This window comes from Nannospalax galili, unplaced genomic scaffold (genome assembly GCF_000622305.1).
Source record: "Nannospalax galili isolate Female #2095 unplaced genomic scaffold, S.galili_v1.0 scaffold2019, whole genome shotgun sequence".
NCBI classification, from domain to species: domain Eukaryota; kingdom Metazoa; phylum Chordata; class Mammalia; order Rodentia; family Spalacidae; genus Nannospalax; species Nannospalax galili.
Genome location: NW_008342625.1, coordinates 911,879 through 936,187, shown reverse-complemented (window position 1 = coordinate 936,187; position 24,309 = coordinate 911,879). Strand labels below are relative to the sequence as shown.

The 24,309-nt window shown below is 48.4% G+C and overlaps 1 protein-coding gene across 4 annotated transcripts in view; it reads left to right on the top strand.

Moving 5' to 3' along the window:
• The window catches only part of Ece1 (endothelin converting enzyme 1), a 122,983-nt gene that overhangs the window by 59,876 nt on the left and 38,798 nt on the right, over positions 1–24,309 (top strand). For 2 of the 4 annotated variants that reach the window (XM_017799512.2, XM_008838617.3), the window contains exons 3-5: positions 52–90; positions 6,291–6,432; positions 14,174–14,386. In XM_017799512.2, coding sequence (XP_017655001.1) covers positions 52–90; positions 6,291–6,432; positions 14,174–14,386 — 394 coding nt within the window. The remainder of the gene's footprint in view (positions 1–51; positions 91–6,290; positions 6,433–14,173; positions 14,387–24,309) is intronic. The other 2 variants (XM_029566188.1, XM_008838618.3) reach the window with 1 other exon arrangement.

Here is a 24,309-nt window from a genome sequence, read left to right as displayed (position 1 = left end):
GCTCGTTCTAAGAGTCAAGAGCCACCAACCTCAGTTTCTCTCACACTCCAGGTCTTCCTTGCCTCAGCCTGCCAGCTGCCAGGATCACAGGTGTGTACCACCATGTTTAGCTATATACTAATTTAATGTTTTTAACCATTGGTGCTTTTATTCTGTATACAAGTTTTACATGTTAATCTGTGAATTAAAAAAAGACAGTATGAAAAAAGATTTAAAGGGCAGGCGATACAGCTCAGTGGTTGAGTGGTAGAGAGCTTACCTAGCTCACACGTGTACACATACACGCACACACACACACACACACACGAGAGAGAGAGAGACAGAGACAGAGACAGATAGAGACAGAGAGAGACAGGATTTTAAAAGAAACTAATCCCACTTAAAAATAATGACTTGGGGCTGGAGAGATGGCTCAGTGGTTAAGAGCACTGACTGCTCTTGCAGAGGACCCGGGTTTGATTCCCAGCACCCACATGGCAGCTACAAACTGTCCTTAATTCCAGTTCCAGGGGAATCCTAAGCCCTCTTCTGACCTCCGCGGCATTGCACAACATGGGTGCACTCACATACATGCAGACAATACACTCATACACGTAAGATAAAAATAATAAAATATTTTTTTAAAATGACTTGTAGTTTTTAACATACGTGTGCATATGTGTGTATTTATACATATACATATATATGTGTGTGTGTGTGTGTGTGTGTGTGTGTTAGGGATCTAGCTTAGAGCCTCTCCCTAGCATGAGCTCTGCCAGTCCCTTGCATACACACACACACACACACACACACACACACACACACACACACACACACACACACACACACACACTTTAAAAAAAACAAAAAACAAAATCCTAACTATGTAACCCAGCTTGGCCTTGAATTTGCAATGCACCTACTTCAGTCTCCCAAGTTCACTGTCATATCTGGTCTACATGTATATATTTTGTTTCATTTTATTTTTGAGAGAGGGTCTCATATAGCCCACACTGACCTTGAGCTTCTGATCCTCATGCCTCTACTTCCCAAATGCTGGGATTACAGGCATGCACTACCACACTCAGTTTTATGGGGTTCTGGGGGCCAAACAGAGCTTCATGTATGCTAGGCAATCATGCTACCAACTGAACTACACCCCCAGCCCTCTAAGCTACGCACACAATTTAAAGCCACATAGCCCTATCTGCCTGTCAGGAGCTATAAAAACTGAAAGTGTCTCACACAGCTTTCTTTATAAGATGGGTTACTGTTGCTAACCCATCTCTTAGAAAATGGACTTAGCTGTTACAGAAATTGACCATGCATAAGATCTCAGAGATGCCTCTAGTATGATAGCCTTTCTCCTCCAAAGCTCTGCTCCCCCAGTACCACCTGCCTCATACTTGCCCCCCAGCACACACCTAAACACAGCATTGATATAGCTCGAAGGAAAATAGCTGAGATTCACCTGCAGCCAGCCTGGGGAGCCTGGCCACAGCTGTCCATCAAAACCTTTGTGATACGTCCAGTTACTCCTGAAAAAGAAAATCTCCCTCCTCCCTTGTAGGTCTGTCTTTGGAGAACAACTCCAAGACAAACCCACTCATTACTTCCAAACAACTTCTGCTTGTCAAGAGATCCTTTCAACTCTGTCCACAACATAAGACTTTTGACTAGCAGGTTCTAGAATCTGAAATGGTCACACTTAGGAACGTCGTCCCAGCTCCCTAGTGCTAGAGATGGGAGACTGATGCGCAGAGGCTGCCCCAGCACAGACTATAGGGTCTTGGCTGACTTCTAACTTCTCAAGTTTTCAGATTTTCTCCAACATGCTTTGGGGAGTTGGGTACTCCTTCTAGAAAACCAAACATTTCTAAGATTGCAATTCTTTTTCAAAGGTCGATTCTTCCTGAGTCCATTCCCCAATAGGAGGGAATATTAAGCTGTCATCAGTCATCTGAAGGTCAGGCATGGGGGCGTAGGTGGGGCTGTGGCAGAGAGGGGAGGACATCGTCTTACTTTAGGCTGACCTCAGTGGCCTCAGCCGGAAGTCTACCTCATGGAAACTTTACTGGAAGGAACTTCCCCAAAGTGACACCCCCCCCCCACAGAGGCAGGGGCCCCCCACGAGGCTGAGCTGTCACGGTCTGCCAGCTTCAAAAGGCTGACTCTGAGCAAGACAGGCAACCTGGTCCCCCTGTCAGTCATCATGATGCTGGGCCTCTGGGCCAAAGGGGGTGGGCTACCCGCCAAAGCTTTGGCAGACCACTCCTCTTTGCTGCCCCACAAAGTTAGGTCGCCGGGGGCCCTCTACCCTCCCTCCAGACCTAACACTGAAAGCAGGCTTAGCCTGGCTCCCATCCCTGCACTGCTGACTCTTCTCCTGGGCCCCAGGAGGATGCCCTTTCTCACCTGTAGAACTTGTTCTTGCTGTAAGCCTCGGTGAGCCAGGCGCTCACTTCTGTAACTGAATATTTATCCCTGATGAGGGCTTTGTTCCCTTGCTGTGCAAACTCTGGGAACGCCAGGGATGGACTGCTCCGCTCCTGTCTCTAGCTCCTTTCCTCTTCCTCTCCCTCTCCACCTCTCTCTTTGGAGGGCATCCCTGTCTCTCCTGTTCTCATCCTGCCTGTACCTCACATGACATTAAGTAGGACACTAAGCCTGCCAGTGAGCTGAGTGTCCACAGTGACTTCAACTCCATCTACCAGACATCAGCTCTGTTATTTGGCTGGCAGCCACCTCCCAGGCACTTCTCCCAAGATGAATTGGGCTGCTCGCCACTAATCCTCTTGCTCGCACTCCAAGTGGCCGCAGCCCAGTCTCCCATGATTGACATGTCCTCGTTTCTAAAAGAAAAGCATGAAACTGCTCACGTCTTCACTAGCTGTCACCTCATCTCCTGGGATCCTCTCCAGAAGCACACAGGACAGGTACAGTGGGGCTCAGAGAAAAGGGACAAAGCAGCACCTTGATGACAGCGCAGCCCCATCCACCGCACCAGGGTTTGGCCAGCCTCCTCTGCTCCCAGCCCAGTGTCTCCAGGTGACTTTTGCTTCTCGGAGCTGCTCCAAATTCTCTCTACCCTCAGAGGCAGGTCCCGACCAGAAACCCAGAGGTACTTGGCCCAGCAATGAAAGTCAAGACAAGAACACAACAAAGGTTAATGATCCTATTTTCAGATCCCATTTGCCATTCTTACTTGAAACTGTGACTTTCTAATTCAATTCTGGCTTAATTCTAATTTAATTTCCCCTGGATGCCATCTGTTTAGATTCAACACTTAGCTTGACACGCAACAATGACACCACAGCCTGCCTGCTGTGCTCAGGGGACAGCAGGGCCTCATTCATGGGGCTTTGTCATCTGGAGGGATGGCTTTTCTCCTTGTCCCCTTCCCCTTTTCTCTCCATAAGCCCTGCTTTCTCCTTCCTCTGGAACCCATGCTAGTACCCGCCTGGTCTTCAAGAGCTTGTGGAGATAGATTTCCACTACTGAGAACGAAATAGAACAAGTGGGTGCTGGACCCAAAAAGTCAGACCTCAAATATTTATAAGTTGCCTTTGTACCTCTCCTCCCCTCTCTTCCTCCCTCTAATTTTCATCTCTCTCTCTCCCCCTCCCCCTCTCCCTCCCTCCTTGATGCCTTTGCTCTTGGATGTCTCCTTAGTCCCCTCAGAACATTTTTTTGTCCCATTGAGGCTTTCCCTCAAGTGGACAGTCTGTCCCCAGCTCCCCAGAGTTGGTGCCAGGCAATGTAAGCCTTTTAAACCAAGGTCTTGGAGTTGGAGAGATGGTTCAGCGGTTAAGAGCACTGGCTGCTCTTGCAGAGAACCCGGGTTCGATCCCTAGCACCCACATAGTGGCTAACACTCATCTATAACTTCAGTTCCAGGGGATCCAACGCCTTCTTCTGACCTCTTTGGGCATTGCACAACACAGGTGCATTTACGTACATGCAGACAATACACTCATACACATAAAATAAAAATAAATGAGTAGTAATAATAATAAAAAACAAGGTCTTACTGCCCCTTTGCCCTGTTAACTGAGCCATGATTATGGGTCAGTAGAGGCCACAGGGAAGAAGAGGACGACTGGCACAAGTCCAGGAGCAGAAGAGCCAGGTGAAAGGGCACTAATGTTAGTGTCCCCAGAGGGGCAGCAGCTAGCCTGAGCCCTTAGGTCCCCCACTGCATACTAGTGCCTAGGCAAATTGAATATAGATAACTGATATGTGAAGAAGGGCCTTACAGATTTTTTGGAGTGTTGTTTCCACATGAACACACAGTGCCCTAAACCATCTCTGGAACTGAGAGTAGCCTGGTTAGAAACCTCTGCCTCTTTTAAGAAAGCCGAGAAGCTGGGTGTGGTGGTACACACCTTTAATCCCAACCCTGGAGGCAGAGGCAGGCAGATCTCTGTAAGTTCAGCCGGATCTACACAGCGGGACCTAGTCTCAAAAGAAGAAAAACTGAGGGATTTCAGTAGGATCCCCCTCTCTCTTCCTCTACCTGACTGCCACTGGAGGGTCTGCATCTCCTGGGCATTCACAGAGTGTCTCCAGTTCTCAACATCCTTTTTCAGTTTTAGAAGCCAGTTTTTCTTCCATATAAAGTCCTCATGTTCCTCTTTCTCTGGTGTAGCAGTTTCTAGCTGTTTCCCACCCAGGGGTCACCCCACGTTGGCCATACTGCCTTTCCCTAAGATGACCCATCTCAGGTCTCACGTGCCAGTTAAGGGATGTCCTCTGAGCCCTGACCTGCTCTGGGGGCAGTCCCTGCAGAGCTATGTGGGGAATTAGTAAGACAGAGCCTAGTGTCCCTACACCCCCTGGCCTGCTGTGGTGGTCTTTTTAGGAGTCCTGCTCCTCCTCTCCTACTCCCTGCAAACATCATTTTCTCCTCCTTATGCTTCTTAAAGATCAGTTTTAATGATATCTCTCTGGTCCACTGGAGGAAGTCCTTGTCTTTTACCCTAGCATATAGAGTTCTGTAGAACTACATCTCTCCCACTTGCCTCCACCTCCTGTTTACTTTTCCATGTCCAATCCAGACATCACCTGTTCCAGGAAGCTTCCCTGATTGAAGCCATGTTCACTCATCTTTTCATTATCTGCCTCCCCTCTGGGCTATAATCAGTTGAAAGCTAAGGATTCCATCTTCCCCAGGAGTTGGTGCCCAGCTGTTTGTACAGGGTCATGTCACTGAACTAATCCATCTTCAGGAGATACTTCCTGTCTGGTGTCCCTGGCTTTTGCAGGAGCATCCCTTGGAACACGGCAGGACCCTCGGGCTGGTTTTGGATGTGAAGAGTATAGACTAGAGGGTCTTGAGTGCCGTTGGCAGGCATCCCTGCCCCCTAGGGCCTGCCACACCCTCCACTTCCCTTCATTGTACCGCCTTTCCTGTTTAGCTAGACTGTGAGGCAGGCACATTTTTCTTCCCTTAGAATGGAGCCATTTCTCTTCTTGCCTCCCCGACCATCTCCTAAGTCCCCTGTCTCTGGCCCACTGGTGGGCTCTGGAATCTACAGGGTCCTGCTTAGATCCCAGTCCAACCATTCAGCTATCTGATGAGTGGCCAGGAACCTCAGTTTCCTCATTTGTAAAAAGAACCAGTGAGGTCAGAAGAGGCTGTCGGATCCCCTGGGACTGGAGTTACGGACAGCTGTTAGCTGCCATGTGGGTGCTGGGATTCAAACCCAGGTCTTCTGCAAGAACAACCAGTATTAACCTCTGAGCCATCTCTCCAGCACATACCTACATGCAGGCAATACACACATACACATAAAATAAAAATAATAAATTTTAAAAATTAAAAAAAAAAAAGAACCAGTGAACCAGTGAGACAGTTCTCATAGGCTCTTGAAAGATTAATGAGCTAAATGTGTCCCCACTTGCAGAAAACATGAGCCATGATCATGTCATGCTTGCCTCTGGCTCTGTGGATGCGGGGGCTCCCAGCTGGCCGCCCTCTGAATGCCTGTGAGTCCAAACATCCTGTTCTTTTTTGAGCCTTTACTGGAGAAACAGGGAAAAGCTGTAGGCTTTGTTTTTTTCATCTACCCGTATCGGGTGACACAAAACACCAGTGTGCCTGAGTTGAGCTGCTAACTCTGAGCTACTGGCCAGGGTGGTGGTTCTTTTTCTGGATTAGAGCTGATTTGGTGGGAACTGGACCACCCCTGAATCAGGAGGGCAGCACGATGCCTCCTCAGGGCCTGGGCCTGCAACAGAGCCCCTTCCTCCTGGGGAAGGGGGGCCCTGGGTTCATGGCCTCCCCACCCCTCTTGCCTCCTTCCCTGCAGGTAAACTTCCGCAGCCCCCGGAGTGGCCAGAGGTGCTGGGCGGCGAGGACCCAGGTGGAGAAGCGGCTGGTAGTACTGGTGGCGATTCTGGCGGCAGGGCTGGTGGCCTGCCTGGCAGCACTAGGCATACAGTACCGGACAAGTAGGTGCAGCTGTGGTTTGTGATGGGCTCCTCCCCTTTGCTCTGCCACTGTGTGCAAGAGGGGGGCTTTTGCTTAAGTTGGGGCTGGCCTCCAGGGCTGAGGAGAGAGATAGGCCTGGGGGCCCAGGGTACTCAGATAGGTGGGTGGCATGGGTGACACAAAAATTCTGATGTCGGGCCAGGTGTGGTGGTGCGTATCTTTAATCCTAGCACTCAGGAGGCAGAGACAGGTGAATCTCTGTGAAACTGAAATCGAGTCCAGCATGGTCTACCTAGTGAGTTCCAAGCCAAGTGGGACTACAGGGAGACCCTGTCTCAAAACAAAAAAAAAAAAAAAAGAAAGTTTTAAAGTCAGAAGGACAAAGTTGAATGTGGTGGCTCATGCCTGTAGTCTTAGTATTCTGGGAAGCTGAGGCAGGCGGATCAGGATTCAAGGCCAGCCTGGGCTATACCATGAGTCTGAGGCCTTTCTGGGCTATGTGAGACCCTGTCTCAAAACAAAACAACAAATTCCATATCCTGGTCCAGCAATTTAACAGCTGAGTGACCTTGGACAAGCCACTTGATTTCCAGAGCTCTGTCTGTCTTCTCTGCCTTAAATGAGGAAAGCAGTATCCAATTGGGGGATAGCTCTGATGACATATGTATCTGGCGCCCCGAAGGACTTCCTGAGCTTTAGCTTTGGCTGTTATTGTGAAGATCTGGCTGGCCAGGCACAGGCTGACACAGCCTGCCATTCCTACAGCCTGCCGTTCCTACAGCCTGCCCTTCCTAGTCTCTGTAGTGTAGCAGTAATACCTGCCACTTAGCACTTTCTGTGGACCAGGTGCTGCCCCTCTCCTCACACACCCTTCTCATTGCTTCCTCCCAGGAGCTCTATGAGGTATGGTTGAGGCACTGAGACAGACTCACCCCAGGCTTCAGGATAGCAGGATGGCGTGGGAAACTGGATTTGCTCACAGGACTCCAGGTTCCAGAGGAATCCAGAGCTGAGGCTCCGCCTCCCTTTGTAATCACAGTGTACTCTAGAGCATGTCAGGGCCCCAAAAAGGCTGTTCTTCTATGCTGTAGGGCCTTTGTGGACCTCTGTAAGTGCATGGGTCTGCCCTACTGTGGACAGTCATATGTTGGGTACCTCTGACTGCTATCATGATTAAGTCCTCTCCCCCCACTGTCATTATGGGTCCTCAGACCCCGCTGCCATGATGGGTCCTCTGACCCAATTGTAATGATGATTCCCTCTGATTCTGTTGTAAAGATAGATCTTCTGATCTCATTGTAATGATGGGTCCCTCTGACCCTGCTGTCACAATGGGTACCTCTGATCTGCTGTCAGGAAATAGGGGACTGGCTCTGTCACACAGGTAGATGCAGCCAGTTACTTGGTTAGCATTGATGAAACTGAGAAGGACAGATCCAAGTTAAAAACAAGTCCAGGCTTTCCCACTTTCCTTTCCCCCAATGTCTGTTTTCCTGTCTGCCAGAGAAACCAAAGGAGGACTCTACTAGGGATCCAGTGACTGTTATTCACCCCATCAGAGATTGTGGCTGTATTGAGCCTTCCCTATGTAAAGTAGCCACGCTGGACTGGGAGGGGAGGGGTTCGCGGAGAGTGGGCTGGGACTTTATAGAGAGAGCTGAGACTTCATTCATATGCTCCCTCCTGTGTGAGGCCCACACCCATTCATTCATTCCACAAACATTTCATGAGTGCTTACCCTGTTAGGCAATGGGCTAGGCACCTACATTGTACTTAAGAAATAACTGCTTGAATATTTAACTGTCTAATGGTTAATTACTCATTTCTGGGTCTTTAACCCTATGTGTTCAGCACAGTGCCTACATGGAATGGATGCTGAATTAATGAATGAACAAAGGAGTGAGAGTTAAGCTGGGACAGCCTTTCTCTACCAAACTCTCTCTCTCTCTCTCTCTCTCTCTCTGTGTGTGTGTGTGTGTGTGTGTGTGTGTGTGTGTAACTGTAGGTGTTATGTTTATGTGTTGTAGGCATGTGTACATGTTTGCTCTACCAACAGGGTACAAGCTAAGCATCCTCTTCCTATAGCTGCCCCATCCCGAGTTAGCTTCAGTGCCGAGCATCCCACCAGCCAGCACTGTCTGTCCCGCTCCTGGCTCCTGCCCAGTAATGGAGAACAAGCTAGACCCCAGCAGCTGTTCTGCTCACATACTGCCCTAAGAAACCCAAGATACTTCTCCATGAACCAAAGAGTTCCCCCAAAAGACAGTTCCTAAAATAAAAAGCATCTTGGGGGCTGGCAAGATGGCTCAGTGACTCAGGCACTTGCCACCAAGCCTAACGACTTTAATTTGGTCCCCAGATCTCAAACAGTCCTTCTGTGGCTGTCAAGTGGGATTCATAGAGGACAGATTATTTCTTCCTGTGTCCCAGCCTGGGACATTTCAGGACCCCAGCCTGGACCTGGCAGAGGAATGACTTTCTTCTCCCAGGGTAGAGCTGAACTAAGGATCAGGTGACCCCTATGCCACCCAAGGAATGACCTTCTCCCAGGGTAGAGCTAAGGATCAGGTGACCCCTATGACACCTGAGAAAGCAGTAGCCACCTTGGGTGTTGACAGTAACCTCATTACACATCAGCAGATGCTGACCTTGGCCACATCTCAGCAAACACTAGGCCAATCAAAGCAGCTCCTCAGACGATTCTGGAAGCCCCACCTCTAAACAGTGTCTGGACACTTGAGTACATTCTGATCTAACGTCCTGCCTCACCCTCCTTTCCAGGGACTTTCAGACGTTTTCCAGACAGCAGCAAAACTAACAATAAATTCTTCCAGGAAGCCTTTAAAAATGTGTGTATACGCAGTTTCATGTGCACATGTGTGCAGGCCAGAAGACAACCCATGGCCGTCATCCTCAGGGATGCGATCCACCTCCATTGAACAGGTCTCTCATTGGCCTGGAGCTCACCAATTAGGCTAAATGGGCTGGCCAACAAGCCCCAGCTATCCTCCTGTTTCCACCTCCCCGGTGCTGGGATTATAAGCATGTGCTATCACTCCTGGCGTTTGTACTTGGGTTCTGGAGTTACTGACTAAGCTATCTCCCTGTCTTCCAGGATTTATTTTAAGCATCTTGAGGGCCAACAAAATAGTTCAGTGGGTAAAGGTGCTCGCCGCTAATCCTGATAACTTGAGTTTGATTCCCAGAGCCCACATGGTAGAAGGAGAAAACTGACTCCTTCAAATTGTCCCCTGACCTCCACACATACGCCACAGCACATGCCCACATGCACGTACTCACATGCACACATATACTCACACACACATATGCACACACAAATAAATGAATTTTTTAAAAAATTAAAACCCCTTGGGCTGAAGAGATGGCTCAGTGGTTAAGAACACTTGTTGCTCCTATAGAGGACCCAGGTTCAATTCCCAACAACCATAGTCAGGCAACTCACAACAGCCTGTAACTCCAGCTTCTAGGGGATCCAAAGCCTCTGGCCTCCATGGGCACCTGCACTCATGTGCACAGACACACACATATACATATGATTGATTTTTTTTTTTTAATTTAAGAAGGGCTTGGAGAGATAGTTAGAGGTTAAGAGCACTTGCTGCTCTTGCATAGGACCTGGGTTTCCAGCACCTATATGGCAGCTAGCAGCTGTTTTTAGCTCCAGTTCCAGGGGATCCAATGCCCTCTTCTGACCTCTGTGGGCATTGTATGCATGTGATGCATTTACATACATGCAGGCAAAACACTCATACATACAAAATAAAAAATAAATTATTTTTTTAAATGTGTTTGATTAAAGCATCCTGGACATCCTGGGGCCAGACACTGTCCACGAGTGAACTAGATCTGGGACTGGTTCTTGCTTTCTCAACTCGATTGTGCGTGTCTTAAAGGGAAGAAATATTTGCTGCCTCTCTGGGGGCTTCCTTTCATTAGTAGGTGGCTTATTCATTGACTAGCCACTGGATACCAAGCACAGTGTTTGCCAAAGAACATCTGAAAGCAAGTAAAATATGTGCCCTTCCCTCAAGTTCATGTTCTGGTAGGGGAGGTAGACAGGGAGATGGCTATAACATAGCAGTCATGGTGCAGAGCAGACACCCAGTGCAGCCAAGGGACCCAGGAGGGGCTGGGAAGGTTTCCTTAAGGAACAGGAGTCTTAGATGAGGGGGACCCCAAACCATCAGCTGGACAGATGAAGAGACTCCAAAACCATTAGTCAGATGAGGCGTCCCCAAACCATTAATTGGTCAATCACATAGGCATCAAGTAGCTGCCAGACCAGCTACCAACCATTAGTAGTTAAATAGCTAGGGAGGCATCCTGTGCACACCACTGGAGAGCCTAGTGTGGTATCTGGCAGGGTGGCTGTTTCATGAAGGAGCCGCTTCCCAGACTGACTTCTTAGACACTGGCTTCTCATGCTGTTTTCAAATCCAAGCCCCCTTTAGAGTCTGTCTTGGGAATATTTCCAACCAAGACTTTGTCCGGCTTGACTTCCTGCAGTTTGGTGTATAAAACAATAGGTATTCTTTTCCCTTTCTGAATAAGAAATTAGAATAGTGAATGGCCTTTTTCGAGCTACACAGGAGTGTCTTCCCCTCCCCCTCATAAAGTTCTGACCATTCCCATGGCTGGGAACTGGGATGTGCTTCTCTGATTAAGATGATCTGATCTAGAGTTATCGTGACAGCATCGCCTCCACCACAGAAAGACTTCTTTGTGAGCTGGGGGTGTGATTTAGTGCTAGAGCGCTTGCCTAGCATGTGTGGGGCCCTAGTTCCATCCCCAGTACAAAAATAAAGAAATTCTTTTAAGCTCAGCTGCCAATAGCTCAACAATTTGGGGTTTTAAAAAAAATATTTTATTTATTATTTTTATTTTATGTATATGAGTGTGTTATCTACATGTAAGTGCACCCGTGTCATGCAATGCCTGTGGAGGTCAGAAGAGGGCATTGGATCCCCTGGAACTGGAGTTACTGACCATTATTAGCTGCCATGTAGGTGCTGGGAACCAAACCCAGGTCCTCTGCAAGAGCAGCTGGTGTTCTTAACTGCTGAGCCATCTCTCCAGCCACTTGTATTTTGAGATGGTCTCATGCATCCCAGGCTGGCCTCCTCCAACTCTGCATAGCTGAGGATGACCTTGTGCTTCTGATCCACCTGCCACCAACTGAGCTACCTCAGCCCTAATTTTGTGTGTATGTGTGTGTGTGAGAAAAGTCCCCCCTCCCCACCAATGTGCTAGGGATTGAACTCAGGGCCTCATGCTTGCAATGCAAGTTCTTTACCACTAAGCTACATTCCCAGCCCCCCCTTTGGGTTTTTTTTTTTTTCTTTAATTGAATTTTTGCTTATTTTCATACAATTTCATGGCATTTAGATCCCCTCCCCTATTTCCACCTCCCCTTATTGCCCCCACCCAATTTAATATACTCTATTATATAGAGATAATAAGGCCTATAGAGTCTAGTTTGTGTTCCCAAATGTCCTTCAGTGTGGGTCCATCCACTAGAGCCTGGTTAACCTACCAAGAGTCCCATCCTTGAAAGAGATAATCTCTCCCCCTCCCAGAAGCCATTGGTTGCCCAAAGTTCCTTAGATTGGGTGGACTGGGTTGGGTTTCTTGCCCACTTCCCCATGACTATGCTGGGATTTTGTCTGTTTGTGCTCACATGGAACTTGTGCATGCTGTCACCACTGCCATGAGTTTATAGAGTAACTGACCAGCTCTCTGGAAAACTCTGTTTCTTGTGGTCATCCACTACCTCTGGCTCTTACCATCTTTCCACTCCCTCTTCCACAATGATCCCTGAGCCTTAGAAGGTAGAAGTTTGATATAGATGTCCCATTCAGGGATAAGCACTCTGCAGCCTCTTGTTCTCTGCACATTGGCCAGTTGTGGGTTTCTGTGTTAATCACCATCTGCTGCATAAGGAAACTTCTCTGGTGAGACTAGAGAGATGCATTAATCAATGAGTATAACAATAAGTCATTAGGAGTCAGCTTACTACTGCAACTATTTAGTAGAAAACTAGTATTAGGCTCTCCCCTATGTCCTGTGACATGTCTAAGCCTCAGGTTTCTGAGCCTGATATCAATGTCATTTATGAGTTCTATCCTATGAAGCAAACTCTAATCCAAATAGAGAGTGTTTGGTTACTCCCATAATATTTGTGCCACTATTGCACCGATGGGTATATCTTGCCAGGTCAGTTATTGTAGTTCACAGAATTCACAGCTGGGTAAGGCTGATAATTGTTTTATCCTTGGGGTAGCATGCATAGCACGTTCCAGCACTCTGAAAGCTAGTCAGTAGAGATTTGGCCCTGAAGTCATCACCAGCTTGATTTCTCCGTTTGTTCTGCAGCCCACGTATGTAGTGTCTTCAGCAATAGGGTTACCAAGATCTAGCCCCTGTTTTGAGGATTCATTGAGTCAGCTCTCTTGCCTTGTGCTTAGAAAGAATGATCTAGCCGGGTGTGGTGGTGCACGCCCGGCACTCGGGAGGCAGAGGCAGGCAGATATCTGTGAGTTCGAGGCCAGCTTGGTCTCCGTAGCGAATCCAGGCCAGCTGCAGCTACAGGGAGACCCTGTCTCAAAAAGAACCCCCCCCTCAAAAAAAGAAAAAAAGAAAGAAAGAATGGTCTCCCATGGGACCCTTCCCCTGGTCCTCCTCATCTCCTACTTGTGTCCTGGCCCCATACTGCCCATACCACCCACTTGACTTAGAGTCAATATTCAGTTTATTTTTGTAGAATGAGTGACAGTTTTGCCTATAGCTGTCTTTTTATTTTTTCGTTTCACTTTTTTTTTTTTTTTTTCTTTTTGAGACAGGGTCTCCCTGTAGCCCCAGCTGGCCTGGAAGTCACTACGCAGACCAGGCTGGCCTTGAACTCAGAAGGATCCGCCTGCCTCCGCCTCCCAAGTGCTGGGATTAAAGGTGTATGCCTCCATGCCCTGCCTTTCACTTTTTTTGGGTCTTCTGTAGCCCCAGCTGACCTGGAACTCACCATGGAGACCAGGCTGGCCTTGAACTCACAGAGATCCGCCTGCCTCTGCCTCCGAGTGCTGGGATTAAAGGCATGTGCCACCACGCCTGGCTTAGCCCTTAGTGTTTTATGGCAGTGTCTCATTATGTAGCCCACACTGGCCTCAAACAGGACTCAGCCTCCTAAGTACTGTGGTGGCAGGCAAGTGCCACCATATACAGTTATTGATTTTTATTATATAATGTATATTTCCATAACTAAATTGTTGGCTCTTGAAGGAAAGGACTTTGCCCCTTGTATTCTCTCTCTCTCTCTCTCTCTCTCTCTCTCTCTGTCTGTCTCTATCTCTCTCTGTCTCTCTCACACACACACACACACAAAAAAAAACCTGGAAGACATTCAATGTTTCTTTTTATTGAAAAGGTGAATGTATGAACGAGAGAGCACATTTCTGAGCATCAGGGCCATTTGCTGAGCATCAGGGGACCAGCGAGTCTCCCTGGAAGGAAGGATCACTGAGAGCAAAGCAGTTGGTTCTGGGCACTTTGAAACCACCAAAGGAGTTCAAGCAGTTAAACAGAGGCCTTATTCTTCATGTCAAGAGATCCTAAATCTACTGAGCTCATACCTCATCAGGGGTCTAGTGACCACTCAGCTAGATCCGGGCCGGATGGAGCTTGAAGCCCCTAGGCCCCGGGCCACCTGTGCTAGTTGCTCATCATTGACCTCTTGTCTTTGGCCCTCAGGAATGTCCTCAGTATGTCTGAGCGAGGCCTGCGTCTCAGTGACCAGCTCCATCTTGAATTCTATGGACCCCACGGTAGATCCCTGCCAGGACTTCTTCAGCTATGCCTGTGGAGGCTGGATCAAGTCCAACCCCGTACCTGATGGCCACTCACGCTGGGGGACCTTCAGCAACCTCTGGGAACACAACCAAGCCATCATCAAACACCTGCTCGGTAAGTACCAGGGAAAACAACAGGGTTGAAGAAGGTCATGTATGTCTGCTGGTACCTGCCTGCCCGACCTAGTGAGAGGACAGGACTCAGACCCCAGACTCTGAAGTAGGTGGAACTGAATTTGAGGGTCAGCACCCACTATGTGATCCCACCTTGTGAGTTGGTTAACTCTGAGCCTCAGTCTTTTTGACTGTGACTGGGGATCAGTAACACTGACAGTTTACAACAGTAGAGAGCACACATGAGGTATATGTCACAGAACAGGTCCATAGAGCTGGAAGCCATTACTTCAAGCTGCAGCTCAGCTCTTAACTAGCACTGATGGACTTTGCAATGTTAAGTGAAAGGGATGGAGGCTGGGTGTACCAGCTCAGAGTGTACCATTGTGACCCATGGAAACTCTTAACAACAGGGGGCTGTCACTCAGTTGGTAGAGTGCTTGCCTACCAGTGTACAAGGCCTGGCTTCAGTCCCCAGCTCTCTTAAAACTTGGTGTGGTGGTGGCACTGTAATCCCAGCACTGGAGAGGTGGAGGTAGGAGGATCAGAAAAGAAGTTTATCAGCAGTTCCTCATTCCAATTAGTCTTCTCTAGGTGCCTTGTAACAGCCTTTGGGGATAACCCAGCTAATCAAGTCCTTTTGACCTTGAGTCAGTGGTTAGACTTCTGTCTTGCTTATAGCTCTATTCCAGGTTAATGTTTAAATTCCTGCCTGCCTAGTAGATCCTCTTCCAGAAGGAACCCCCACATGTGCTGGACCACAGACTACTGACTTGAAGAACCCCTTGGTCAATCCCTTTCCTGTTGACCTCTGCCCTATCCTGGGGCCCCAAAGCTAGGGAAAGACCAGGTCATGAAAAACCATTGAATTCGTCCATCAATGAAAGAACTTGATTCCATGAATATATAACTGTTTGTTTGTGTTGGTGTGTTGGTTGCTTGGTTAGTTGGTTGGTTGGGTGGGTGGGTGGTTTTTTTTGGTGGGTGATTTTTCTTTTTTTTTTTGAGATAAGGTCTCCCTGTGTAGCCAAGTCTAGCCTTGAACTTGAAGCCATCCTTAGCTTCCCTTGTGCTGGGATTACAGGTGTGAGCCACCACACCCAGTTTCTTCATTTTGTTAAAGTCCTGAAGATATTGACTAGTAGGTAAGAGAGGCAGCTCTCTAAAGGAGGACAAATCCTCTCTAAGGGACAAAAATCATCTTATTTGATAGCAAGTGATTCCAATTGACAACTGGATTTTGGGTATCTGTGTCCTTCAGATGAAAGTGGAAACACAACAAGCAGGTTAAAGACAACCTTGATTTTCTTTCCTACACCAGTCCCAGAGCACAGCTGTTGCTAGGCTGCCTACCCTCCCTTTCTCCCATGGTTCCCAGCAGCTCCTGACAGGAACCCTCAGCTCATCCAAGGCAGTAATACCCTTTCTGCTGTCTCCCTGAGGGTCAGAGCAGGTGAGGGGTATGAAGGTGGGGTTGAAGGAATTTTGTACACCAGAAACTGCAAAGCCCTAGTTCAACATAACCCCTGATTGCCAATGACACCAAAGGTGGCTTTCATTTGGGAACCAGAAGCTTAAAAAGCAAATACGTCTGTGTTTGTAAGACTGGAACTCAGGACTGTCCCTTCCCTAGTGTATAAAGACCCAGGAAGGGCCTCAGCAGGGCTACTAGTCAAGCAGGAGACTAGTCTGAGAAGATGGACAGGTCCCTCTGCTGCTGTCACTGATGGCTGGCCTGGGGCTGACTGCTACTTACTGTGAGATCTTGAGTCAACTGAATAACCTCTCTGGGCTAGTTTCCTGCTCCGTACATTGGAAGCCATGTCTCCTCTAAGTTACAAAAATCCAATGGTAAAATACATTGAGGTGAGCTGCCTCTGCTGGCATGTGGTAGTGATGTTTGATGGATTGGGGTTGCCCTCATTCGCCCTTGACCTTTACACTGCACTTTAGAGTATATAGAGCCCTTTATAATGTCATCCCCTTTGATACCATAGGGCAGGAGTTGAAAGGAATTGTTCACCTTATTTAATGAACAGATGAGGAAACGGAGATCCAGAGAGGTCCTCAAGACAGGATAGTAACTGGGAGAGCCGGGACTTACCTGGTTCCCAATTTGTGTGTTCCCATCCCTGTTCCAGGTGTAAAAGACAGATGCAGCTTCCTTAGCCACCACAGGGAGTCCAGGGCTCTGCAGGCCCAAGGGAAAGAGGCTGACGTGTATTAAGCATCCACAGTATGCTGGGTACAGCACCAGCTTCTTTGTCTCCACTGCCTCCTGCATCCATACCGAAACCTTGGGATTCTAACTCCCATTTTAGTTTATATTCTACTTATTTTTATTTTTACATGTGTATGTGTTGATGTGCGTATGTACACATATGCATGCATGTAGGTAGAAGCCAGTGTATCTTACTTTCCACCTAATTTTTTTGTTTGTTTTTATTTTTATTTCTAAAGACAGAGTCTCCCTATAGCCCATGTTGGCCTGGCACTCACAAGGTAGTCCTGGGTGGCCTCCATCTCACACGGATTTGCCTGCCTCCCGAGAGCTGGGATTAAAGGCATATGGCACTCACCAAGCTCCACCTTACATTTTTTTAGGATTTACTTATGTATTTATTTATGTGTGTGCCTGCATGAGTTTATGCATATCATATGTGTGCAGGAGCCAATGGAGGCCAGAAGAGAGCATCAGATCCCAGGAACTGGAGTTACAGGTAGTTATGAGCCACCATGTAGGTGCTGGGAAGCGAACATGGGTCCATTGCCAAAGCAGTAAACACCTTTAACTGCTGATCCATCTCTGCAGCCCTGCACCTTATTTTTTGCAGCAGGGTCTCTCATTAAACCTGGAGCTAACCTACTCAGCTGGACCAGCTGGCCAGTGAACTTCAGGGATCTACTGGTTCCTACTTCCCCAGCACTGAGATTATGGACTCCTGCTCATGGGTACTAGCAATCCGAACTCAGGTCCCCATGCTTGCATGGCTAATACTTTACCAACTAAGCCATCTTCCCATCCCCATTATTCCCATCGTATAGATGAGGAAACTGAGGCTCATAGATGATAAATAATTTTGCTAAGAGCACTGTAGTCCCAAATGGAGAGGTTCATGTTCTGGGACGCAGTGAGTATCAAGAGAGGATGAGAAAGACAGACTGTTTAACTTCCCAATTAGGCCCAGAGCTGACCCTTGTGCCCTGTGGCCATGGGTGCTGCATGTGTCCTGATTCTGCTGGTTCTTACCTGAAGAACCCACTAAGTTGGCAGGACTCACAAGGAGTGGCTTACAGTTCTGGGCTATGAATTTCTATCCACCCTGTCCCTCAGGGTTAAGTTGAAGGTGGGGAGCTGCCCTGTGGGGGCCACAGTAACAGCCAGTTAAGGCTTTGATGGAGGGGCCAGTGACTGATGGTATCCAGAAACCATGCTACAGATTTGTAAAGCCAGGCAGCCCCTGACAGGCCAGCTTGGCTGCTAACATAGGGACATACTCTCTGGCTCAGTTCCAGTCTTTGTAAAACATGGCTCTCAGTGCTATCTAACACAGATGGTCATTATGTGTGTTAATTGGAAAGTGATAGTTCAGAGTACTGAACATGGGGCCTGGTACCTGAAGTGCTCACCACAGCACAGCCGCCCTTCTGGTGGTTTTTTTACGAGTTCCAAGCAGACTCATCTCTAGGCTAGCTGTGTGATGGCACAGGAGTCCTCCCAGGACCTTGGCGCTTCCTCAGTGACGTGGGATCTCACACAGATTGTTAGTAAGGATGCTCTGAGGATGAAGCAAGGGGTCAGAGGAAGGTGCAGTCATGGGTTATTTTGAGTCTCAGAAAATGATGTTGACCTATCAGGGAAGGTGATAACAGGTATATGTGTGACATGTTGAGCTTCTTGTGATACTTCATTTGTTCCTCATGATGGAGCCACAGAGGTGCCGGCAATGGCCACATCACACATGAGACTCACAGAGACAAAAATGGATTTCCCAGGAAATGGAGCTGGGGTTAGACCCAGAGCTGTGCAGTCTCAAAACCCATATTCTCATTCCTGTCTCTCTCTAAATCAGATCCACTATGGAGAGGCCTTGAGAGGTGCCATTTAGGATTGTGGCCTGTGGGCTCCTTCCCCAGTGCCTGCTTGGCTGAGCTCTGCAGACCAGGCAAGCCCTGGCCCCACAGACCTAAGATTACCTCCAAGTTATATTGGTTAGGAGTCCCACCTCCACGCCCTCCTTAAGGCATGTCTGGGGTTACCTTCCCCAGCCTCCCTCTTGTGGTTTTGATACCTGAACCCCAGAAGAGGCAGATGAGTAGGTGACCAAAAAAATGCAAGAGTGCCAGCCATTGGTGCACTCCAGAGCTCAAGGCTCAGCTTGTCACTTCCCTAAGACAAAGAGAAAGCCAACAGGAATCAGAAGGAACCAGGGCTAACAGCTGGCACACAGTGGAATAACGGGGTGCTCAGGGTAGACTCTCAGGAAGTGGAGAGAGGAAGGGGGACACTTGGAGTGTCAGTGAGGATTGAGCTATGACCAGACAGCACTTCTTTTTTTTAAATTATCTATTTAATAACCACATAATTAGAAGAAGCATTTCATTACAACAGCATTGACATGGTCAATAACAATTTCCAGAGGTAAAATGCATCTCTTTCAGAATTGGCTGTAAATTTTTGGGTTTACAGTTGAATTAATACAGTTATACAATATTGTACTCAGTATAAACCTATAAGACATAAAATTGAATGAGGTTTTAACCTTTAAAAAAGATCTCCATTTCATTATTAAAATACACTGTTTCATACAGAAAAACTCATTTTTAATGCAACTAACACTTAGATGTTTACGCATGTGTCTCTAATCTCTGTATATCTGATTATTACTAGGCACAGTCAGTTACTTTCTGAGGTCCTTGGCACCTGAGCACAGATATAAACAAACCATACATTTCCTTCCTTCATTCCTCTCTCTCTCCCTCCTTCCCTTTTTCCCTTCCTCCCTCCACCATCACCCCACCCCTTTTTCTTTCTTTTCGAGATAGGGTCTCTAGCCCAGACTTGAACTCCCTGTATATCCGAAGATGACTGTCAATTTCTGATGCTCCTGTTTCCACTTCCCAAATGCTGAGGTTTCAGGCACGTTGCTGCCGTGCTGAGTTTATGCAGCGCTAGAGATGGAACCCAGAGCTCCATGCATGCTGTGCGAGCACTGCTACCAACAGAGCCGGATCCCCAGCCCAAGCCACATGTTTCCTTAATAGCTGAATTCACCCTGGACCTCTCAGAGGAAGCCTAGGCAGATCATTACCAGGTAGACTGATCTGGCCCAGGTACCTCTGTGGCTTATCCTTATTGCTTGCTAATTGGAAGGGGCTGACCACAGCTATGTGCAACACAGATGCTTCACCCATACTCTGCCACTCCTCCAAGCTGCTTGCTGGGCTGTCCTCGTAGGACTGGGGAGACAGGAGTGTGGCTTCACGCCATCAGAGGAAGCAGCCAGCTAACCTACCACCCCTTAGACCGGGCCTTGGCATTGGCTTTCCAGCTGTCTTATCTAATGCTACCATCTAGAGAGCCTGCACCAATCCCAAGCCCTTCCAGACCATCCTTCCCTCTTCCTCCCTTCCCTCTTCCTCCCTTCCTTCTTTTCTTGTGTATGTGTTATGTGTACACAAATATGGTGCGTAGAAGCCAGAGTACTTGACAGTGTGTTCTCAATCACTTCTCCACCTTTAAAAAAAAAAGTCAATTTATTTATTCTTTTTTTAATTTTTTAAAATTTTAATTTAATTTAATTTTACTATTTTTATTTTATGTGTATGAGTATATTGGCTGCACGTATGTGAGTGCACCTGTATCATGCAATGCCGAGGAGGTCAGAAGAGGGCTTCAGATTCCACTGGAACTGGAGTTAAGGACGGTTCATAGCCGCCATGTGGGTGCTGGGAATCAAACCTGGGTCCTCTGCAAGAGCAGTCAATGCTCTTAACTGCTGAGCCATCTCTTTTATGTGTATGTAAGTGCATCTGTGTAAGTGCACCTGTGTTGTGTGGTGCCCACAGAGACCAGAAAAGGGTGTCGGATTCCACTGGAACTGGAATTATGGACAGTTGTTAGCCACCATGTGGGTGCTGGGAATTGAACCTGGATCATCTAGTCTTCTCAACTTCTGAGCCATCTCTCCAGCCCCCACTACTTTGGGGGTTTGTTTTGTTTTGTTTTATTTTGTTTTGTTGAGACACAGTCTCCCTGTAGCCCCTGCTGGCCTGGAACTTCCTGTATAGATCAAGCTGGCCCTGATCTCACAGAGATCTTCCTGCTTCTGCTTCCCAAGTGCTAGGATTAAAGGGGTGTGCCACCACGCCCAGCTTCCACCTTATTTTTTGAGTCAGAAACTTAGAGCTCACTGTCACTGCTAGACCAGCTGACCATTAGCCCTGGAATCACCTGTCTCCATCCCCTAGTGTCAAGGTTACAGGCACATGCTGCCATACCTGTAGCTACAGGGAGACCCTGTCTCAAAAAGACCAAAAAAAAAAGATGAACACATTAAAAAAAAAAATTTAATGTGTGCTTCTTATAACAATCGAAGCAACATAGATTCCATAGGAAAGAGTTAGCTGTTAGGGTGGGGGAGGTAGTTAACTCAGGGGTCAAGAGTTTGCCTGGTATGCACAAGGCCAAAGGTTTGCTCCCCAGGACCATACACACAAACAGAAGGTAGCTGTGTACCTTCCTTCCTTCTGTCCCTGACTATAGTCTCTCTGAGAAAATAGAATATTCCAGTAAGTATGAAATGTGACCAAGGTGGTGACTTGGCATGAATCATATTTTTATATTTTATTCTGATGGTTTCCCAACATTTGCAGTCTGACTTAGTTACCTCTTCATGCCCTCTTGTGGGTAGGCTCTACCTCACAAACACTTCCTTCTGGTGAAGTGTCTATGCAGTTGGCCCACTTTCATTATAGAATGGTTCAGTGAGTTCATTAATTCGGACAAGGAGGTAGCATCCAGGGCTTTTCAGGGGTGGCCGTTCTGCCTTCAGGTCCCTCTGGTATCCAGCATGCTGGCCAGAAGGAATAGAAAAGGAGAGAACATGGCACACACCTTTAATCCCAGCACTTGGGAGACAGAGGCAGATGGATCTCTGTGAGATAGAGGCCAACCTGGTCTACATAGTTCTAGGCCAGCTGGGGCTACAGAAAGACCCTGTCTCAAAACTACAACAACAAAGAACAGAAAAGGAAAAGGGAGGGAGGGAGGGAGGGAGGGAGGGAAGGAGGGACGAAGCAGAGAGACTAGGGCACAAGTCCTGGCCTCCGCTATTTACTCATGTGACATTGGACAAATTACCCAACACTTGTTTATAAACTGGGCGTGATCTGAATAAGAACCACTTGTGGGGAATGTTATGACAAGATGCACACAAGACCACACCCATACAGAGAGGCAGACCACTTTCTTAGGAAGGCCTGGGTGCAAATTCCAGAATGCTGATTAGTCACTCTGCCTTTATTGTCGGGCTCCTTCACCTGCCCGGCCTCTTTCTCCTTCTCTTTGATAACACATACTCCAGTCCTCTGTGTTGTGTGATGAGATCCAGGCCTGGCTTGGCCTGACCTGTAGTCGACACCAGGAAGTGGCAATGGTGTTGTCCCGCAGATCCGGGCGCCTCCTTTATCAGCCCCTGTTCTCCCTCACAGGATGGGGCTCTGGAGTCCTGTGGCTTTCTGAACTGAGCCTGTGGTTTTATCTAAAACAAACACTGGCCTGGCCCTGGTGGAGACTCTGCGACTCACATGCTCCTGGCCAGACAATACCATGGTAATCAGAGAGACTGGAATTCCCAGGCACCCCATCTCTGCAGCCCACCTCAGTCCCTGCCTGCTTGCCTGGGCGTTTGCTTCCTAGCCCCAGCAGTGATGTAGCAAAGGGTGTTCCAAGAAAAATTCCCAGAGGAAAAAAGAGGACTGATTAAACGGTGTGCTGTCTTTTCTCTCCGGGACTTTTCGGGAAGTGACTAGAAATTTATGGAACGTGGGGTCCCTGGAAGTTCCTAGGCAGTTGGGAAACTCTGTTGTTGGGTCCCATGCTGCCAAATGATTTCCATGCCACTGAAGCCCTAGGAGTGTACCTTTCTCCAGAACGTTCCCCTGGCTTCCACATCCCAGTCAGCAGCAGCTTGTACACAGGCTGAGGAAGCCTGGCTCAGTGCTCAACTCTTTCTTTGAATTCCAAGTGTTTCCTGCTCCTTCTCTGCCACCTTCTGGCTTACCTGATCTTTCACAGTACCTCTCGTGGCCATCTTTTGTGTGTTTGTGTGTACATGTGTGTAAGTGTGCGTGTGGAGGCCAGAAGTCAATGCCACGTGTCTTCCTCCATCACTCTACACCTTTTTTTTTTTTTTGAAGCAGGGCCTCACTGAACCTGGAGCTCATTGATTCTGCTAAGCTGGCCGGCCAGTGATCTACAAGGATCCTCCTGTCTCTGTGCCACCCCCATCCCTGCTGCCCCTGAGAACTGAGGTTTCAAGTGTATGTAGCCACACCCAGCTTTCACATGGGTGCTAGCAATCCAAATTAGGATCCTCATGTTTGCATTGCAAGGCACTTTACCAACTGAGCCAATTCCCCAGCCCCATGTGGCTATCTTGAGTCCGTTCCTATCCACCTGGGGCCCATACATCCTGCCTCCTGCCTCCCTTCCATGGAAATCTCAGCCTGTCAGTGGCCTCAGCGCCCTCTCCTCCCCTAGATTTGATGTTCTGCCTTATTCAGTGTGAGCACTGAGTGCGGCTTTTCCAGAGCATGCGACTGAGGGCCTACTGTGTGCCTGGTCCTAGGGACACAGAGATGACTAAGATACAGAACATGGGGTAGAGACAGGCCAGGCACAGCCTCTGCTCACGCATCTCGTAAGCCTCATCCTTCAGCCTGCAGCTAGACCAGGGTTTCCTCCTGCCGTCCTCTCCTGGATGCCTGCAGTTTTCCTTCCCGTTCTATCCCTGTGTGCAGTTAGATGTTCCTGCCACTGTTTGGTGGCTGTCCCCCTCCCCACTGGGCTGCAGGCTTCATGTGGACAGGGCTGTGCATCGTCTACACCCAGCCTGGCAGTTACCAACCCTGGGACTTTAATACCAGCTGTGGGAGAGCCATAAGCTTGGGCACAGTTTGTTTCAGGAACTTTGGACTAGGTGGCAAGCCTTGCTCAGGCAGGCGTGTTCTCTCTCTCTCCCTCTCCCTCTCTCTCTCCCCCTCCCTCCCTCCCTCCCTCCCTCTCTCCCGTCTCCACATGCCAGGGAAAGGGAGTCAGGTGACCTCAAGCCAGAACTCAGAACATCCAGGCTGTCCCTCAGGAACCTTTCTTTGGGTCTCTTATCTCAGTGGCCTTGGGGCCCTGAGGGAGGCAGATGCCAGGCCCATTCTTGAGTCATTGCACTAAGCGCCTTCCCAGACACTGACCCTGGCCTCTCAGGGTCATGACCAGAGCCAGGTGTGGATGGTGAGAGAAAGTACCTGTGGCCTGACCAGTGTTGATGGCTCTCCTTTCCCTTCCAAGAGCCTATCTGCCTGGACATGTTGCCATAGAGATGAGGCCCAGGGTGTGTGGAGCTCCCCCTTCACATCCCTGCTCTGCCTCCTGAGTCTGAGCCCTTGGGTTCTCCTGTTTCCACTGTCTACTGGAGGCCTTATCTCATTGTTCCCTGAGGCCCTGGGAGACACACAGGTGTAGCCCATAGTCTGCATGGCTGTGTGTGCCCTCCATAGCCCCTGGTCATTCATTCATTCTCTCTCTCTCTCTCTCTTTCTCTCTCTCTCTCTCTCTCTCTCTCTCTCTCTCTCTCTCTCTCTCTCTCTCTCTCCGCACTCTCCCCCTCGCTCTCCCCTCCTAACACCCCCAGTCTGCACATACAC